This window comes from Anabrus simplex, chromosome X, assembly GCF_040414725.1.
Source record: "Anabrus simplex isolate iqAnaSimp1 chromosome X, ASM4041472v1, whole genome shotgun sequence".
NCBI classification, from domain to species: Eukaryota; Metazoa; Arthropoda; class Insecta; order Orthoptera; family Tettigoniidae; genus Anabrus; species Anabrus simplex.
In genome coordinates this window covers 117,900,263-117,922,402 of record NC_090279.1, presented here as the reverse complement: position 1 = coordinate 117,922,402, position 22,140 = coordinate 117,900,263, and the positions used below count along the sequence as shown (strand labels likewise).

General features: G+C 40.7%; 1 protein-coding gene across 1 annotated transcript in view; it reads left to right on the top strand.

Moving 5' to 3' along the window:
• LOC137503333 (zinc finger protein 248-like) overlaps nt 1–14,160 on the top strand; it is a 30,909-nt gene extending 16,749 nt beyond the window's left edge. Inside the window, exons 2-3 of the mRNA XM_068230888.1 lie at nt 12,881–13,045; nt 14,077–14,160. Of these exons, the coding sequence (XP_068086989.1) occupies nt 12,881–13,045; nt 14,077–14,160 (249 nt within the window). The remainder of the gene's footprint in view (nt 1–12,880; nt 13,046–14,076) is intronic.
• The last annotated feature ends 7,980 nt before the right edge of the window (nt 14,161–22,140 follow it).

Here is a 22,140-nt window from a genome sequence, read left to right as displayed (position 1 = left end):
ATCATTTTCGAAGGGGTCTGCACAAGGTTTAACGCCCCCAACAACAGCGTTATATGCCCTAACTTAATGCTGGCTTTTTGCACGCCCTCTGGTTATTCGAAACTACCTGAGAATGTAATATGCAACAGTAGGTTCGCCTCCATCCGACAAATGAATCACCCTCAACACTCTTGTACCCGCAATCATTCTCGCTACTGGGAGATAGCGGGTTCGAACCCCTACTGTCGGAAGCTGTAAAAAAGCAAATGCTAGGCGAGGGACCTGCGCGATCGTCATAACGTGTAATTACATGATCTAGCCGGATGCGGTCTTAGCTCAATACCTTTAAGTGTCTACAGGTAAGGAATACCGCGGATGTAGCTTAGTACCCTCCCGTTTAAGTCCAGAGGTCGAGGATCGCTCGATCCGCTGCAGAACTCTTAAATTCTGACACCTCGGCATCAGCATCAGGTTCGATCCCGGCTTAAATACGTCAGCCTGCAGAACTCAGCGTAAGGCACTCAGGAGAGCTCTTGTTGCATAAACATTTCATTCCAACTGTACTGCTGTTGTTAGCGACTTTCACATCCGTTTGGTAACAAGCAGCATATTTACTCGCTGCAGTCTGCGTGAAGCGCTCACAGTTCTTTGTGTGTGTTTATTACGTGCACATCCCCCGTCTATGTACTGTCTGCTTTGAATATTATTCTTCAGCCTTCAACTTAAGGTAAGCCTGAACTGTTAGTTACTGTTTGCAAAGCAATTTCTACGCTAGGTAATAAACATCTACATTCATATATTTTCTTTTCTTTTTAGGTACAATTAGAATATTATCATTCGAGTTACAGGCTTGAAAGTACGCATTTTATTCATCCGAGTAACAGTTTGCAGCGCGAACATTTTAAGGTATGTTTCGAAATTTGAGTTGTAAAGATAGCTAGGCTAGCTGATGTACCCTACACTACATTCATATATGTTTGTTCTTTTTAGGTACGACCAGAATATTATCGCTCGAGTTTCAGGCTTGAACGCACGCATTTTATTCATCTGAGTAACAGTTTGCAGCGTGAAGATTTTAAGGTATGTCTGACCTCTATAGGTTGAAACTTGGTTTCTTCCGAACATTGTAACTTTAAGATAATCTCTATTGATAAATAGTTGTTTGCTTTAATCCACGTGCTATAGAAGAGGTTAATCTTATAATTTCTGACTCACAGCCATGTCCGACCTCTATACGTTGAAACTTGGTTTCTTCCGAACATCGCAACTTTAGTCTATTGATAAATAGTTGTTCTCTTTAATAGACATGCTGTAGAAGAGGTTAATCTTATAATTTCAAACTTACAGCAATGTCTAACCTCTATAGGTTGAAACTTGGTTTCTTCCGAACATCGTTACTTTAGTCTAATCATAAATAGTCATTCTCTTCAATCAGCATGCTGTAGAAGAGGTTAATCTTATAATTTCAAACTCACATCAATGTCTGTCCTCTATAGGTTGAAACTTGGTTTCTTCCGAGCATTGCAACTTTAGTCTATTGATAAATGGTTGTTCTCTTCAATCAGCATGCTGTAGAAGAGGTTAATCTTATAATTTCAAACTTTCAGCGATGTCCGACCTCAATAGGTTGAAACTTGGTTACTTCCGAACATCGTAACTTTAGTCTAATCATAAATAGTTGTTCTCTTCAATCCTCATGCTATGGAAGAGGTTAATCTTATAATTTCAAACTCTCAGCAATGTCCGACCTCTATACGTTGAAACTTGGTTTCTTCCGAACATCGTAACTTTAGTCTGATCATAAATAGTTGTTCTCTTCAATCCTCATGCTGTAGAAGAGGTTAATCTTATAATTTCAAACTCACAGCCATGTCCGACCTCTATAGGTTGAAACTTGGTCTCTTCCAAACATCACAACTTTAGTCTAATGATAAATAGTTGTTCTCTTCAATCCTCATGCTGTAGAAGAGGCTAATCTTATAATTTCAAACTCACAGCCATGTCCGACCTCTATAGGTTGAAACTTGGTTTCTTCCGAACATCACAACTTTAGTCTAATCATAAATAGTTATTCTCTTCAATCAGCATGCTGTAGAAGAGGTTAATCTTATAATTTCAAACTCACATCAATGTCTGTCCTCTATAGGTTGAAACTTGGTTTCTTCCGAGCATTGCAACTTTAGTCTATTGATAAATGGTTGTTCTCTTCAATCAGCATGCTGTAGAAGAGGTTAATCTTATAATTTCAAACTTTCAGCCATGTCTGACTTCTATAGGTTGAAACTTGGTTTCTTTCAAACATCGTAACTTTCGCCTAATCACTATTGGTTGTTCTCTTTTCAGATGTTCCCCTGCTGTGAGGAATGCAATGTAACGTTTACAAGGCGAGATAACTTCATGCGCCATATGAAATCAAAACACCCTAGCATAACATCTGCTTTATGTAAAGTTTGTAGTGTGTATTTCGCTAACGTAGAGCGATACGAGGCTCACTTAGTAGAAGCGCATCAGGTATCTACTTGCAACTATAACCCTCAGGTAATAGGAGAAAAGCGTAAAAAACCGATGTAGCTGTAGAAAGTACTAGTAGTAAAAAACCTAGAAAAAATCATGAACTTCAAACTATTTACTGCGAGCACTGTAACACTGATGTACCATCTTCACATTTTCAGGTTCACTTACGGAGTAATGCGCATAAAAATAATGCGTGTAGAAGTGGTAGTAACACAAACATCGAGGAAATTAATACTGCATTTTAAAGTAGGATTTCTAGTTACAGAATTCGTGTTAGTCAAAAGTTTCAGAGTACTGAACACTTTTTAAATTGTGTTCAACCGGATATACAACAGCTTCTTGCTAAATCTTTGTCCGATCATAATTTATTCAAAGTTAATTTTGAACTTTTCGCCTTGCACATTAAAAGCACGGATGAATCGGAAATAACGGACATTAAATCATTTAATACGAAGAATTTTGTCATAAGTCAGTCGACTAATTTTGGTGATGTACTTAGGGATGTCTCTAACATTATTTCAACTAAGAGCGAGGAATTTCAGGAAAAGGAATCAGGGTGGGCTTTAGATGAAATTTTGTATCTAGAAGTTAACATCAATAAGTACAATCCCATGCGAGGTTCATCGTACATCGAGCTGCCGACATGGATTCAGCGAAAAGAAGCTGTTGTAAACATCCAAAACAATGACGAGGCATGTTTTGCATGGGCGGTGATGTCCGCTTTAAATCCTGCGAAATCAGACGTAGCTAAGAGAATATCATCGTATCCACACTATTCAACGCAGCTAAATATCGATAGTATAGAATTTCCTGTGCAGTTAAAAGATATTAAGCGCTTTGAAGAACTAAATAACATTAGCATTAATGTGTATGGTGTAGAGAAAAAGTCTGTAGTAGGCCCTCTGTATTATACATGTCATAAGAAGAGTACTCATGTTAACTTACTCTATATCGAAAACAGTGAAAATAGCCACTTTTGCTGGATTAAAAATCTGAGTAGACTTGTTGGTAGTCAGTTGTCAAAAGATAGGTGTAAAAAGTGGCTATGTGATGGATGTTTGCAGTATTTCAAAACTGAAGATCAGTTAACGAAGCATTCTAAGAATGACTGCAATCATGTACGTACAGAGATACCTACTACAGGCAATAATGTTTTAAAATTTACAAATTTTCACTAGCAGATGTGGGTACCTTTCGTGATTTATGCAGACTTTGAAGCCATCCTCAAGCCATGCAGCACATGCTCACCTAATCCTGACAACTCTTTCACTAATACTACACACATGCATGTCCCGTATAGCTTCGCGTATTACATCAAGTGTGGTTATGATAGTACGCTTAACAAGTTAGAGCTGTATCGAGGACCTGATGCTGCTAAAGTATTTTTAGAAAGACTTGAAAGTGATGCAGTACGTCTTGGTCGTATTCTAATTAGTAATATTCCTATGAAGCCACTCACCAAAATTCAGTTAAATGATCATGAACGTGCTACAAAGTGTAGCATTTGTGATGGGGAATTTTCCCAAAATGACCCTAAAGTCTTTGATCATGATCATTTAACTGGTTTCTACAGATGTGCCGCTCATTATAGCTGTAATCTTAAGTACAGAGTTCCTAAATTTATCCCTGTAATTTTTCATAACTTATCTGGTTACGACTCACATTTCATCATTTCACAATTTGGAGCTTCAGATGAAAAAGTAGATATAATCCCTCAGAATAAAGAGCGGTACATTGCGTTTGCTAAGTCTGTAAAAGTAGATGCGGAGCATTCTATAAAACTGAGATTCCTTGACTCGTTTCGCTTTATGGCGAGTAGCCTCGATGAAATTTCTAGTCATTTGCAGTCAGAACAATGTACGGAATTTCGATGCGTTTTTCCTGAAGAAGCGCAGTTTAATTTACTTTGGCGTAAGGGTGTTTTTTGTTATGAATATCTTGACTGCTTAGAACGCCTCGAAGAACGTGCTTTACCATCGAAACAATCCTTTTACAGCTCGCTGAAATCAGCGGATATTATTGATGATGACTATTTACATGCACAACATGTCTGGGAGCAGTTCCACATTCAAACGCTGGGTGAATACTCCGACTTATATTTAAAGACGGATGTACTTTTGTTAGCTGATGTTTTTGAAAATTTTCGCTGTGTTTGCAAGAAAACCTACAGCCTTGACCCATGTCAGTATTTTACAGCGCCTGGGTTAAGTTGGGATGCCATGTTAAAATACACACAGGTGAATTTGGAACTGCTAACCGATATTGATATGGTGCATTTTATAAAATCATCTATTCGAGGCGGTCTAAGTCAGTGTAGTGGGCGGTATTCCAAGGCAAATAATAAGTACGTGCCGAGTTTCGATTCTAGTCAGGAATCTCAGTATATTGTTTATCTCGATGCTAACAATCAGTATGGGTGGGCAATGAGTCAGCATCTACCGGTGAGTGGTTTCCGCTGGCTAACGCAGTGCGAAATTGATGCTTTACAGCTGCACGCCCTAGGCGATGAAGCTGATAAAGGCTATTTCCTCGAAGTTTACTTACAGTATCCTAAAGAGTTACACACTTCTCATAATGACTTACCGTTCTGCCCTGAAAATATGAAGCTTCCGTACATCGCATCAACGACGAAAATGCTAATTTGTGTGATAAATCTAAGTATATCATTCATTACCGAAATTTAAAACAGTGTTTGCAGCATGGTTTGAAGTTATCCAAAATTCATCGCGTACTAGAATTTAATCAGTCACCGTGGCTAAAGCCATATATCGATCTGAACAATAATTTAACAACGAATGCGGTTAACGAGTTTGAAAAAGATTTCTACAAGCTCATGAATAACAGTGTGTTTGGTAAGACTATGGAAAATGTTGACAAACGCGTTGATGTAAAATTGATTACAAACTGGGAAAATATTAAGAAAAGATATGGTGCTAACTATTTAATAAGTAAACCAAATTTCCACAGCTGCACTATCATACATGAGAATTTAGTTATTATACAGATGAATCGTGTTAAGGTTAAGTATGACAAACCTACCTACGTCGGCTTTGCAGTACTTGAATTGGCTAAAACACTCATGTATGAATTCCATTACGATTATATGATGAAGAAGTACGCGTGTAATGCGCAATTGCTCTACACAGATACCAATTCGTTTATTTATCAAATCAAAACTGATGACTATTACAATGATATAAAGCCAGACTTGGGTAGGTTTGATACAAGTAACTATCCTGCAAATAATCAATATCATCTACCGCTAGTGAACAAAAAGGTTCTAGGTAAAATGAAAGATGAATGTGCTGGGAATATTATCGATTCATTTGTAGGTACTAAATCCAAGTCATATTGCATAAAACTCTTAAATGAACTACAAATAAAGAGATTGAAGGGGCTTAACAATTGCATTAAAAGTAATCCACCTGTTTTGCATAAGCAAATGTCTGTCATTAGAAGCAAGAAGCATCAGTTGTACACTCATTTAATTAGTAAGGTAGCCCGTAATAATGATGACTGCAAACGGTTTGTCATTCCAAATTCTACCAACACTCTAGCCTGGGGGCATAGTAGTATTGATAGGTACTACTTTACATAAAGCAGATGTGTGTAAACATTATGCTAGATGTGTGTACTTTGTAATATATACGTTAAGCTGTCTTACATCACAATTCACTGTACATATTGTATAAAGATAGGGAGAGGTACGCTGAGAGCGTAGTACGGCAAGTTTAAACTTGTACATACAAAAATTGTGTCGAGAATGGGAGAAGTACGCAAACATCACTAGGGTGAAATGATTCGAGATAAAACTTGCACATACAAGATGTAAATAAATAATGTAGAATTGGCATATTCTTTTATTTTAGGTTAGGTATTACCTTCCTCCCGCTCCTTATTTGCAAGATAGAGTTTCGTTTATTACTCAAAGAAGAAAGACAAGAAAGAAGGTGATGAGCAGACTCGTAAGTATGTTATTGTCTAGCTCATGTTGAGAAGATAATTTTTTTCTTTTTTTAAACAGTGTTAATTCTAGTCTTGCAATGCAATGTTCAACAACATCGAACTATAAATGGTAGTATGTGTTCAAGTCTAAACTTGCACACTCTTGCTTTTGCAATGCATGTTCGATAGAGATGTACCTTGATACAGGAGGAAGAGCAGCTTAGTAAGTATGTTGAGAAGATTTTTTTTCTTTCTAAACAGTGCTCGATTCTAGTCATACAATGCAGTGTTCAGCACGGTGCTCTCATGACAGATGACAGCTGCACGTGGCTTTGTAAAGCATGTAGAATTTACCGCCACCACATTTCAGCTAAAGATTGCAGCACTGTGCTCTGTAGATTAAAGATGGCGGATGACAGCTGACGAAATTGCCCGCATGATAGCAGCACGGTGCTCTCTTGATTAAAGATGGCGGATGACAGCTGTCAGAAAAAAGCACGTGCGTGTGTTTCCAAACAAGAGCACGTGGAATTTGCTACCGCCACAAAGAGGGCAGCACGGTCCTCTCTGGATTAAAGATGGCGGATAGCAAAAGCACGTAGATTTGTAAAGCACTTCGACTTTGCCGCCACCACATAGAGTACAGCGCTGTGCTCTCTTGATTAAAGATGGCGGAACACAGCTGTCAAAAAATCACGTGGCTTTGTTTATCTCGCGCTAGTGAGGTTAAGTTGGTAGCACTAAATTTAGGCCCGTTAAGATGGCAGCACTGCGGTTGACAGGTGACGAATTTGCAGCTACTGCGATAAAGAGGGCAGCACGGTGCTCTGTAGTTTAAAGATGGCGGATGACAGCTGTCAAAAAGCACGTGGATTTGTTTACAAATTCAAATCTCGCGCTTTTGAGGTTATGTTGGTACTACTGAGATTTAGGCCCGACAAGATGGCAGCAGTGAGGTTAGCGATGCGTTGTTGTCTGTCAAAAAGCACGTGGCTGTCAAAAATCACGTGGATTTGTTTACAAATTCAAATCTCGCGCTAGTTAGGTTAAGTTGGTTCCACTGAGGTTTAGGCCCGTCGAGATGGCAGCAGTGAGGTTAGCGATGCGTTGTTGTCGATGAGAGCTGTCAAAAAGCACGTGGCTTTGTTTACCAATTCAAATTTCCCGCGGGAGGAGGAGCAGGCCTTTGGGAAGGCTCCTGGGAGGAGGAGGAGGAGGAGTGGGCCCCTGGGAAGGCCCCTCGGGAGGAGGAGGAGGAGGATGAGGCCTCTGGGAAGGCCCCTCGGGAGGAGGCGGAGGAGGCCCCTGGGAAGGCCCCCGGGAGGAGGAGGAGGTGGCCCCTGGGAGCCGGAGGAGGAGGAGGAAGCCCCTAGGAGCCGGAGGAGGAGGAGGAGGCCCTGGGAGGGAGCCAGAGGAGGAGGAGGCCGCCGAATCCGCCTATTATACTACTGCCACAGCATACAGGAACACGTCCATTCCCCTCGACGGCCACAAGCGTTGCCAGGTTCCTACTTTCACGGCAGTTTCATTCTGCTGCATCTTCAGAGCTGCACCAACAAAGTGTTTTACGTTTACTGTCCGACAAATTTCTTGCCTCTTCGGGTTACTCTTCCACACCTTCAGTACACTACGGACCTTCATACAGAGCGGATTTCTGAGAATGCCGCGCTCAGTTTTCGGCGAAATATTGGCAACTACTAACGCAATTCCACCAGATAAAATGTGTAAAGGAATACTGTCTGGACAAGCACAAGAATACTGCTACACATATGTTGAAGACAAGAAAACAAGCAACAGGCCTGCAGCCATTTTTCCAACAAATGGAGGACAATTCTCAGAAAATCATCAATACAGAGCACTGCCGTGCACTGGTCGCAGCGAATATCCCAGGGAGGAAGCTGGACATCTAGGAGTTCAGGGGTTTCTTGAAAAAACATACAAAGAGAATTATTCCCGACCCGTCGGCTCTCAGAAAAAAACTATCTGGAGCCAGCTTATCATTCTGCAAGTTTAAATATTATTTTAACTCTGGGTGTTCAGTATTGTTTGTTTTTCAGTAAAATTTACATGTAGATTATTAGGTTTATGACAACTAAGTTTAATAAATGCTGGGTTTTAGGTGCTACAAAACATAAGGGATTACGTGGCTGACTCCCCCTTTTGGCTCGGTTGACGAAACCACAGACAGCTGCGGTCGAATGATCGCCAATATAGTCATTGGTAAACTGACGTCCAGCCAGCCTGGGAGACCTCACTTGGTCCTTGCAAAGTAAATTGAGGCCTCTAATCCTGCCACGATAGCTAGCATTATTAGAGACTAGCGAATGTACCCGTGCTTCGCTACGGTATTCTACATTGTATTCGAACCCTTTCCTACTGCCAGTCAAAGTCGGTGTGGGGAGTACTGATTACAATAGCAGACCGACCCTTTCTCGATCGCTAAATCGACATCAGTGAATATATATAGATCGACATACGAAAGTATATGCGTGTTTACAATATTGAAGACCTTCATTTACAGATTAACTGCTACTAAACGTACGTCATATCGACAAAGGATTATACCATAAGACACGCCGGATTTAGTGGCCTAAATGGCTGGTCCAATGATATGTCATCTATTCTTGGGTCAGATTTAGAAACGTGGAACAGGGTAAAGGTTTTGTAAGATCATCTCACATTACATTACTTTTCGGATAATAATGTGACAGCTACATACGTAGCATTTGGCTCACATATGGCTACTGAGTGGGCCAATTTTCGTGAAGAGTTTGATGATTCTGTATTTCATATAAGTAATTGAAAGTATGAATAATGCATGTGAAAATTCCAAATTGACTTAACATCGATTAATAGAGAAAAATCAAACGTAAAAGGGATACAGATACGGCATAAAGTCATAAGACCAAGGTTGTAGATCATTCCAAATTGAACGGAGATTGTGCAATCCGTTACGTGATAGGAATTTCCGAAGGTCTGCACCATCATTAAAATTGCCTGCATATTTCGATATTCTTCGGGGATAAAAAATGAAAAATTTAATGATATAGGATTTTTCATTCGTTACACGCTAAAACGTATAATTTTGTCAAATTTCAATTATCTTCTTATTCTTCTGGCAGATTATGCCACAATGTGGATTTTGGGCGAGGCGGGTAAAAATTAGGACTTTCAGGAAATCAAAAATTATGGAGATTGTTATTATTACCCCTTAAACGGAAAGCTGTACGAAAATTTCGCCAAAATAGTCAGTGTAGAGGTACACAGTTGTTACGATTTGATTTATATAGATAAGGAATCTGCTCCATGTAAAACACCTTTTGGGCTATGTCCGCTGGACTTAACCTGCAAAAGTGACCATTCATGATATCTCCCTTATTAATCCTCCTGACGAAAAAATGCACATGAAAAAAAAGGTTTAGAGGTGGAATTCCATCAGGTTTGGTCGATTTCCAGTCAGGTTGGTCTTGTTCTGTATATATTGTGGAAGAGTAAAATCACCATTTCGGTTCCTTATAAACCGCCAGTCCATTCCGGAACATGAAATGTTATTTACGTTTAAAACCTACCTTTGGACAGGTGGATGCTAAATATAAATTTTGTTTCGAATGTCTTCAGTAGTTTTCAAGTTGTAAGGAATACGCTTTACACGCACCCGCTCGTGAGTTAAGTCCGATGGGACTTGTACAGAAAAACGGTCCTTTAATGATATCTCCCTTATTGATCCTCGTATCGAAATGATGCACATGAGAAAAAAAGGTTTAGACATTAATTTCTACCAAGGTAGGTAGACTTCCATAAACTTTTGTTGTGTATATTTTTTGGAAGTGCAAAATCACTGTTTCGGTTTCGTATAAACCCCCAGTTAGTTCAGGGATTTAGAAACAATATTTGCCCTGAAACCTATCAAGGACAGGTGTATTCTAAATACGAATCTTGGTGGAAATGCATCCAGTAGTTTCTAGCATTCACGTACATACGGCGTAATTAAGGAAGAAAATAATACAGTTAAGAATGTTGAAACTAATAGAAAATGGATTATAACTGAGGACAGCCGGATAACGACAAATAAATAAATGCCGTGAGTTATGGATATAATAAAGCGCTAACAGAGGAGAAATTTAGGTTCAGTGATTCTTAGGTAAACAAATATGAAGATGACTAATGGTGTTATTACTTAATCTATTCGAGGGCGGTTATAACCTCCAACGATATTCCGCCAATATCCCGCAGATGAGCCGATTGATGCCTCTCTTGCCATCTACCCAAGGAACAACCACGAATTTAAAAGCATGATGAGGAAAATGGCAATACGTTACTTCCCTACTGGCATGCAGTCAGAGACGTTGCCATGGTAACCTGTAGGTTCGTTGTCGGTCTGTCGGTCACTAAATGCAGAGCATGATACCAGCAGAAAATTGTAAATTTCTCCGTCATGTGAAGAGTAAGGTAAATTATGAACATAACGAAAGTTGTTTATAATGAAGAGACGTTTCACGTACGGTAAACGAAGTTTACAGAAAATCAATAGTATAAGAGAAAATAGAGGAAAACCACTGTGGTTTTCCTATAAACACCCCGTCTATTCAAAGATTTTAAAATTATATGCATATCGGAACCTTTCCTGGGATGAGTATACTCTAAATATGAAGTTTGGCTGAGATCTATCCAGCCGTTTCGACGTGATGGTGGGAAAACCACTCTGGTTTTCCTATAAACCCCCCGTCTATTCAAGGATTTTAAAATGATATGCATATCTAAACCTTCCCCGGGATTAGTATACTCTAAATACAATGTTTGGTTGAGATCCATCCAGCCGTTTCGACGTGATGGTGGAAAAACCATTCTGATTTTCCTATAAACCCCCCATATATTCAAATATTTTAAAATTATATGCATATGGAAAACTTCCCCGCGATGAGTATCCTCTAAATATGAAGTTTGGTTGAGATCTATCCAGCCGTTTCGACGTGATGGTGGAAAAACCATTCTGGTTTTCCTATAAACCCCCTGTCTATTCAAGGATTTTAAAATGATATGCATATCAAAACCTTCTCCGGGATGAGTATACCCTAAATATGAAGTTTGGTTGAGATCTATCCAGCCGTTTCGACGTGATGGTGGAACAGACAAACAGACAGACAAACAGAAACAATTTTATTTATATAGATTTTTACACTCGTTCTTCACCCCCTTTCCATCCCCGCCCAAAGGAGTCCTATGAGTGCCTTATACAACAGTATATTTTTTTCCCAGATATTAAGTCTTATTTGTACCTATTTTGGTTGACAGCTATGCCCAAACGTACATGCATAATCTCACTGCCCTAGAATCCTGGAGCTGACGTTGCCATGGTTACGGCAGTTCATTTCTTTATCCGATTCCTAGAGCAGGGGTAGTGTGGTGCCAATATCTCCGTAACGGTTGGTTTTAGGGCCTTAAAACATGGTTTTCGGGCCCGTAGGGCTTACCGAGTTTTGTTCTTTGCGTCAAGAGGATTAAATTGAGCTTTGTCTCGTCCTTATACGACAAATTCGATATTTTGCCTATAATAGTATAAGAGAAAATGGAGGAAAACCGTTTTTCCTATAAAACCCCCGTCTTTTCAAAGATTTTAAAATGATATGCATATCGAAACCTTCCCCGGGGTCAGTATACTCTAAATATGAAGTTTGGTTGAGATCTATCCAGCCGTTTCGACGTGATGGTGGAACAGACAAACAGACAGACAAACAGACAAACAGAAACAATTTTATTTATATAGACTCTTTGCGTAGGTAATTCTTCACACCCAAATCATTTAATAAATAGTAAAATACAGTTCTAATTTAAAAATGCGTAACGTATATAAACTGTGATGTATGTTTTATTCAGTTTCTCTATTTACTCTTGCAGGAGTTTTGTGGCTAGGAAAGGATAATGACCAGAAACTCATTGACAGTGCTTCATATATGCTGAAATCCGGAAAGGCATTACAAGTGGTTTTTTTTTTCGAAGGTGATACATTTTACATGCCTGGCTCATGCACTTCATAGACTTGCCGAGGAAGTGAGAGCCACGTTCCGAGAGGTAAATTCAGTTATCTCGAGCGTGAAGAATGTGTTTCTGAAGGCTCCTTCCCGGATATCACCTTTTAAGAATGCACTCCCTGACGTCTCCGTTCCACCTCGGCCTGTTCTGACCTGTTGGGCACATGGATGTGTGCTGCCCTGTACTATGCCGAGAATGTCAATAAGATTGGAGAGGTATGTAGAATTAACGGTCTTAAAATTACTTTCATGCTTCAGGTTATCAAACCATTTTTCAGCAGTTTTTCTAGGAATATTCTTCTTCTTTTATATTTAATGGTTAATCCTAGGTGTATTAATGCAGTTATTTTATGAAGTGTAACACATATAACACTGTATAAATTAGGTAAGTGAAATTTTATTACTTTGTGCAGGTAGTGGACAGTTTTGATGAAGATGGAGTAAGCATTATAGGAACTAAGGCTGCACTGGCCAATCCGAAGATTTTCAACGTTCTCACATACATTTCTTCAAATTTGGAACAGCTACCTTCCATAATAAAGCAGCTGGAAGGCCGTAGGACTGTTCTTGTGGTCGAGGTACAACGGTTAACCTTAATGGACGGATAGGAGCTAAGATCAGTGCCACATTTCGTAGCATAATGCAGAGGAATCCCGGCTGGAAGGATGCTTTGGCCATCACTGCTGTTCTTGCAGCACCATCACTACCAGCAGAGCTAGCTGCTTTTACATACTGTCTCCTGACCTCACGTGAAGTGGAATGGTCATTTTCACAATTTAAAACTATATTAACTGACAGCAGGTAAAGATTTAATGTGAAAAATTTGGAACAATGTCTGGTTGTCCACTGTAACATGTGCTAAGATTCGTTTGAAGTGTCTTGTTCACATAATTATTGTCTGTAAGAGATAAGTGTCTTCAATTGTATTAATAATATTTATAATAAATAATTATAATCATTATTACTTTTACCTTTCTTGTTCCTTGGCGTAAACCGTTTAGCTGAGAACGAAGTGGCATGATTCACGTATACTGAGTAATTTTAAATGATGAGCAGATGGTATATTCGGGTTGGTTTTTAGTGCCTACTTTGCCATTTTAGTGCATATTTTGTAAACTAAGAGGTCCGCAAGCTCAATACTTGCACTTATTGTTCATTTCCTTCTGTATCATTTGTTTTCATTTCTTTTCTTCTTAGGTTAACACAGTTTTTAGTTTCAATTATGTTTTGTGTTAACCCCTGTTTCACTAAATTTTGCCGCAGTGAGTTGCTTTTTGCTGCACATGATGATGTAGATATTGTACATTGTGTTAATTTTGTTTCCGTCTAGGCTCTCTTTTGTGTTTTCATTTGTTCCTTCATTAAGTTTTTCGGCATTTTTTAGCTTATATTATGTAAATTACTTCAAAATTCCCCCCCTTTTCCCTGAAGATGGTTCAAACGAGCCGAAACATGTTTGAATTTGATTACTCTGTTTAATGATGGAATATATCATGTATTGAATTAGGGGGATACACTCATTCTGTCACCTTTGTAAAGTGAAAACCGGCAATACGCAATGATTCTAATATCTTGTAACTAAATGTTTTGTTTAATTTGAATGTTGCAGGAGACGTTACAATTTTGGAAGCATGCTACCTCTTCGCAGAAAGCTGTTAAGGAGCAGAGCAACCTTGCCTACAGCAAAACCTAGACTGTTGTAGTAGATTGTATTAATTTTGTAAATAATATTCCACTGAATTCAAAATGGTGTACTCATTGCATTCCTTTGCCTCCTTACACCTACTCATACCATCTATAGAGGCTTGGATAAGCAACCTTCATAAAGGACAAGTCTAAACATGATAACGTCATCACTGCAAGTTAAAAACAGAATAATAACATGTGCTCACACCTGTAATGCGCAAAGCCTTAAGCAAAAGATCGCGTCGTCATTGGTTATGCATGTTTAGACTTGTCGGATAGAAACATAAAGTAAAGCTATAAGCTAACTTCCAACGCCCCATCAGAGGAAGAGGAGGAGGAGGGCGGCTGTGTCCGGTCAGAGGAGGACATAAGAGACTGTGTATAGCCGCCATCTTGCACAAGCGCTCTTAGGCCGTCTTATAAGAGTCTGCGTATAGCCACCATCTTGCACAAGCGCTCTTAGGCCGTCTTTGTATAGCCATCATCTTACGCAGGCGCCACGTAAGCCGCCTCATAAGAGCTGGCGCCATCTTGCGCAGTAGCCCTTGGGCCGTCTCATAAGAGGCTATGTACAGCCGCCATGTTGCGCAAGCGCCCCTAGGCCGTCTTTGTATAGCCGTCATCTTGCGCAAGCGCCCCTAGGCCGTCTTTGTATAGCCGTCATCTTACGCAGGCGCCACGTAAGCCGCCTCATAAGAGCTGGCGCCATCTTGCGCAAGCGCCCTTGAGCAGTCTCATAAGAGAAGCCGCCATCTTACACAAGAGCCCATAGGGCTTCTCATAAGAGCAGCCGCCATCTTGTGCAGGCACTCCTAGGCCGTTTCATAAGAGCCTATGTATAGCCGCCATCTTGCGCAAGCGCCTTTGGGCTGTCTTTATAGCCGCCATCTTGCGCAATCGCCATTCGGCCGTCCCATACGAGCCTATGTATAGCCGCCATCTGTCTCAGGCGCCTCTAGGTCGTCTCATAAGGAGCTGTGTATAGCCGCCATGTTGTGCAATTTGCGTCGGGAAGGGCATCCTGCCGTCAAACTAATGGTAAGCCCTCAAGATAGCGGATGTGAGGTTAGGCTCATTCTTTTCGGCGTCGGGAAGGGCAATTCGCCGTTAAATTCAAGTTTAGTCCCTCTAGATGGCGACTGTGAGGTTAGGCTCGCTCTCTTATTCAAATCCGCAAATTGACATTGTGCACCAACAGTACTAGGGGTCAATGACTTCGAGTCAGAACCCGCATGCTACACTACTAGACCTCGAGTGCTGACTCAGCAAAAAAAGTCTGATGCTATGTTTCTGAATCCGCTTTGCCCTACTGCTACTACGCGCTTATACAGTGGTACTAAAAGAATCAATTTTGCCGTTAAATGCACGCTAAGACAGTAACTAATTTGATTAACGAAATTTAAAAGCAATTTAAAATAGGTGTTCTACGTATACCTAAGCCAGTTTAAAAACCTTGCGGTACCTAGTAGTCTATGTAAGTGTACTAACTGGAATAATTATAAAATGAGTGATTAAATCTCAGAAGAGCCCATGATCGGTATTATGTGTACAGTAACAGACTTGACATATTCAAGTTTAAAAATTTACTTCAAATTGAAATTTTGAAGCATAATTTTAGAAACGTTTGCACTTGAAAAACGGAAGCAACTTTCTGTTATAATATGACCCTGCTTTGAGAACGATAATGTCCCTTTTTCGTGTGAAAGACCTTACATTTTGGAGTACATTGTTATGTTAATAACTTGACTCGCGATTCTCAATATGAGGAGCGAATTCTTCAGGGCAATGTCACGCGGAGTGAGGCGAGGCGATAAGCATAGCACCGTCATTGTTTCAATGCTTTCCTGTTCCGGAGTATCGATGTAGCTGATGTGTGTGCGTTCCTGTTCACGAGACATGAAGTAATCTCACTGCTTCGCAACAGGGGAACGTTGATGTGTTTATTGCGTCGGCACAATGTTTCGAAGCGGACTCTATTGAATAGCTTTCCGGGCCTAAGGTATAAATGTGGGGTAATCTAGAGGCACCTCCTCTGAAATATAAATGCATTTTTTTCGCTTATAACCATTCAGAATGGATGGCAGATGTTCATACATCCCTGTAGCTTGTACCGCCACGCAGGAGTATAAATTATTCTCAAGTGTTGGCGGATATCCAACTCGTTAATAGCTCGGAACACGAGACGCATGACTGTTCCTCGAAGTATTTAGTCGTAGATTAGTACAGAAATATTACGGCAATCACCTCAGAACATGTGGCAACGCTGCCAAGTGCCCTACACGATGGGCTCAGTGGAGGGATGACAGCTGCTCTGAATGGTGGTGTGCATGCTCATTGTAGGCGCTCTCTTCGTGCAACAGAACTTGCTGACGGACATCCTATGGCAGGACACTGCAGCCTGTTGAACAAGTATTGAGAGAGATTGTATCTTGTTCAGAAACGAGGTCTCCGTAAGACGGCTGTGTGGGAGGGGAACAGTTCCCAAAGTGTGACAGGAATGTTGGTGTGTCCTACCCGCAGTTTCCCACAACACCAGCACCAGCGCCACCTATCTGCAGAGGTGGAATGGGCGTTGAAGGCCCGTTGGGTGGTCGGCGAGAAACCCGGATCCGAACCCTTTCGATTTCATCTGGGAACATACGGAACCTGACGTGTGTCACACAGGAGTGATGTACGACAATGTTTGTTTTCAGTGGCTCAGGAAGTAATAAGTCGGATCCAAGCTGTTTGAGTTGTCGCTCTGTCTGCAGGTGGACCCTGTAAGAGGACAAGTTACCTGTCATTCCATTTTTGTGTATTGCATGAGTGCCATTTAAGTGCCTAAGCTATTGAATGTAATGCAAGGGAATTTAAACCATTTACTTTAACGTACTCAAATTCCCGTCCAATCCGATACCACATTCCATACGTGCAGTCACAACACTTCGTCGCTATCCTGATAAGGAGGGAGGAAGATTGATTGATTGATTGATTGATTGATTGATTGATTGATTGATTGATTGATTGATTGATTGATTGATTGATTGATTGATTGATTGATTGATTGATTGATTGATTGTTTGTTTGATTGATTGAATTTCGAGCAAAAGAAAGGAAAGGCAATAAGTAATTTCTGGAGCTTTCAAAAATCACACTGAGAAGACTTATTAAACAAATTGCATCGTTTAAAACACCCCTCTTTTCAAGAATGTGGTTGTAGAAAGGCGTATATCAAAATAAAGGCAGAAATATTTAACATTAATTTGAGTAAAAATGAGAAAGTGTGGTTTCTTCCTTAATTCCTCATTGAGCGTGGAACCGGATCAATTATGGATATCTTGATTTATTTTATCTTAAATGTTATCATCTACTGCTGTAAGAGAAGTCCATTGTCGATGCTTACATTGAGGTTGGTATGTTATTCTTATGTCTGGTAATATTAATATGTAACTAGTCATGTGGGCAGCAGTGATAAGCCTTAAGAAAAGAAAATCGGCCGGCGTCATTTACCTTTTAGTGTATCCAGTGGTGATTACTGTAACTAGGATGTCTGGCTGCGTCTTCACCCCTATCTGCATCTGAAGGCTCAGTACCCGAGAGTACTATGACACATAATCAAGAAAGAAACCATCTTCAAAGGTCTTAAAGTATGTCTCAAAATTTCTTCCGGTACTCCAGATTCATGCCCTTCCTTAAAATTCAGATAACGAACTGGTCACGGCCCTTTCATATTCAGGAAGTATTGTGTCCATCATTTCGGTAGAATGGTATTCCAAGCTGCAGTACCGTTTAAATTACCTGAATATGTTTCTTCTTCTGTAAAATGTGTTTCCGCTAACGCTTCTCCCCTAGAAATTCATGTTTCCAAATTTACGTGTAAATCTAAGTTATTTGTTGCTAAAAATTTGCCATGCCCTGTGATATTAGCAGATTTCCTGTCAGATTCCTCTATCGTGCTCGATTTTCAAAGCAAATGTTGCACATTCAAGTTTAGAAGTAATTACAATATATGGCACCACCCTCTTTTGAAATATTATTCTGTAGCATCTCCTATTATTTCGCCTCCCCAGAGTGAGATGTCATTTGACCTTAGGCATCTACCTGAGGAACAAACTAGTTTCATCCGTAAATTATGTCAGTCATTTCACGACGTGTTTTCGGAAAATCTAGGTGTAACTGACTTAAGTGAGTACAAGATTGAGGTTACGGATTCGATCCCCATAAGATTTCCTCCCTACAGGTTATCTCCGCTAAAAATGAAGGCCCTAAACGAAATTATCGACCTGGTGTCGAAACCTCAAGGTGGCTTCAGGCCAGTAATTGATTACATGAAGTAAAATCGTAAGATTGTTCTACAATCAGTACCCCATTGCATTCATGTTTTCCTTGTTTCTCAACCAAACTTATAATCAGATACGTCTGGTGGAAGAATTAAAACATCTGACTGCTTTCGCTCCCGACTGGAATCTCAATGAATACAACCGTGTGCCTTTCGTGCTCCCCACGGGCACGGCGGTTCTTACTAGGCTGCTAGATAGGGTCTTCTGCGATATTAAATTTGAATAACTGTACCATTATCTAGATCATGCAGTTATTTTTTCTGAGACCTTCGAAGGACACTCAGCTCATCTGAAGGAAGCTCTGAAACGCCTTCGTAAAGCTGGACTGACGGTCAAGTTGTAAAAGGTACCTTTTGCTAAACAATCTCTGTCCTACTTGGGACATATTGTGTCACCAGATGGAGTTTCAGTCGATAATTCCAGAAAGCACGCAATCCGTAAATTCAGGCCTTCTAAGGATGTTAAAGGGGTTGCTAGATATTTTTGAGAAAATCATCCCCAACTTCGGTAATAGGGCGCAGGAGAGCTATCAAGTTTGAATGGGAGCCGTTGCAGTAAGCAGCGTTAGAGGAACTGTGATTGGCTCTGTGTAACGCCCAGGTATTGGCTATGCCAGATTTCTCCAAGAAGTTAATTGTACACACAGACGCCTCTTCATGCGCGGTCACTAAGATTCTTCTACAGGAATCTGAACTAGGAAGGCGGCCAATCGCCTATGCGTGTAGAACCTTCTCACGTCTTGACGCCAAGTACTCTACATAAGAATTGGAAGGACTGGCCGTCCTATTTCCCTTAGAAAATCTCCGTCCTTACCTTGAGCAAGTTAAATTCAATTATAGACCGACAATCAGGCTCTGAGCTGGGTTCTGCCAAGGCCCCGACGTACCGGGAAAATCGCCGTTGGGCGATTCGGATTTGAGCGTTTCAGTTTGACGTACGAGACATTCGCTGATCTGAAAATGTGGTCGCGGATGGATTAAGCCGAATGTTTTCCGGCGATTCTGATGTTGTTGACAGGAAGGAAAGCCCGTTGAGACATCTATTTCCACACCTCCTACTGTAAGTGTTATTCTAACTGATGCCCCTTTGTTATTTCATGATAAAGCGATATACCAACGTGATGATCCGGTGCTGGCTCCTGTTATGGAAAACCTTTCTTCTGGGAAACATGTTTTCACTTATGTTTTGGTGAATGTGGTTCTGTGTTGCCCTTCGGGGAACGATCAGAAATTAAAACTGTGTTTCCACCTGTTCTAGTGCCCATAATTTTCATGTTTTACCATGAAACCGCATTAGGGGGACATCTAGGCATCTTCAAAACTAGAGAAAAGATAAGGGAAATGTTTATCTGGAAGAGTATGGACGGCGAGATTAGGGAACTGGTTATAACATGTAAGTCTCGTTTGATTGGCGATTGTACATTGATTACGTCGGGCCCTTCCCTCTATCTAATGGGAATGGGAATAAATTAATTCCTGTGTGTGTAGATGGTTTTACACGTTTCTCATGGCTGTTTCCGGCTAGGATTGCCACAGCTCAGTCAGCTATTTTTGTTTCAACACTTTTTTTTTTCCACCTCTTGGACTCTGTCAATATATTCCTTCTGATAACGCTAAGGGGTTCCCCTCTAATTTATTTCGTAAGTTCTGTTCGAATCTCACTTTCTCGCATGTCACGACGTCTGCGTGTCACCCACAACCATCTCTAGCTGAGCGGGTTAATCATAATGCTCGATCTGCCCTCATTGCTTTCCACCACGAAGATCATTCTCGTTGGGACCCTTTCGTACACTGGTTATCATTAGCCTTTAACTCGGCCATTCATGAATCCGACAAGTTTTTTTCCAATTTCTCTTAAGTTTGAACCAAATATTCCTCTGTCAAATTTGTAGTCGATCAATGAGCTTTTGCCAGAGACAATAGATCCAGAGAATATCTGGGATTTATGGAGAAAAGCTACAAATAACCTTAAATCCTCTCATCAGAGAGTAAGAATGGGGTATGACCATGGAAAAAGACACACCAATTTAAAAAAACTGGAGATCAGTTTATGGTTAAAAGTTCTGTTCCCGCGGTCAATCTTGCATCCATATTTCATGGACCTTGCATTATATTTGATTTCCTTACTCCTGGTCATCCTCTTGGTGAGTAACCCGAGAAACGAAAGGATTTTAAGGGTCCACCTGTGTCAAATAAGTCCTGTGTGAAGGCCTAGGCTTTTTCATTATATGCCACCAAGTGATGATGTTGCTGATTTAATTATATCTCTATCTTTAGCATCTTATTAAATTATAATTTACATAACCAAGTTAGAATAATGAGGCCTTATGCCCCTGTGAGTTGTGAAATTTTGCATGAATTGAAGTTTTATCCTAAGTTATCTTAAATTTTTTTTGAAAACCTTCCTTTCAATGATTTCATTACTATTCTGCCATTAAGGACCCTGCCTCCAAACGCGTGTCAGAAACTCCGTGCACTCTCCCTCCTTACTTGTGCCACTTGTAACACTGTCTGTGAGTAGTTACTGTTGCCCCAATGTTCAATGTTACAGTGCCCTGAGGCCACGTCGAGTCAACCTTACCTGCGCCGCATGTAACACTGTTTGTGGGTCCCTTAATTTTGCCCCAATGTTCAGTGTTACAGTGCCCTACTTTCACCTGAGGCCACATCGTGTCAAACTTACCTGCAACACATGTAACAATGTCTGTGAGTCAGTGACTGTTGCCCCAAAATTGAATGTTACAGTGCCCTATTTTCACTTCAGATGACGTCGTGTCGACCTTACCTGCGCCATATGTAACACTCTCTGTGAGTCCGTTACTGTTGCCCCAAAATTGAATGTTACAGTGCCCTACTTTCACCTGAGGCCACATCGTGTCAACCTTATCTGCAATACATGTAACAATGTCCGTGAGTCAGTGACTGTTGCCCCAAAATTGAATGTTACAGTGCCCTATTTTCACTTCAGATGACGTCGTGTCAACCTTACCTGCGCCATATGTAACACTGTCTGTGAGTCAGTTACTGTTGCCCCAAAATTGAATGTTACAGTGCCCTACTTTCACCTCAGATGACGTCGTGTCAACCTTACCTGCGCCATATGTAACACTGTCTGTGAGTCCGTTACTGTTGCCCCAAAGTTCAATGTCACCGTGCCCTAAGGCCACTTCGTGTCAAACTTACCAGCACCACTTGTAACACGTTTGTGAGTCAGTTACCGTTGCCCCGAAGTTCAATGTTACAGTGCCCTACTTTCACCTGAGGCTACGTCGTGACAACATGCAAGAGATGCCGGCGGGATATGGGCCGCTTCGTCTCGGCCGAGACTTCGTCTAAACTGCCTCCTGTTTGACTATCATCCTTGGGAGTGGCTTGGAAGAAGGACTCCAACCGCGCACTCTATCCTTGGCCCGCACAATGTTATTTGGTACTTTGTGTCCATCGCCTTGGTTGCTCCCCACAATACACGGGAGGATGGTATCTGAGGGTACCTTGGGTGTGACCTCATCCAGACATCGTCAGCGGCGGTCGCTCTTGCAATCGAGTATGGGCGCAAGAGCCCGAACGTGTACTACTTCTCAAACACTATCTAAACTACTTTACTTCAAAGGATAAACAAGAAAGGACTCTTTATCAAATGATACTACAACCTATATATATATTTTCTCA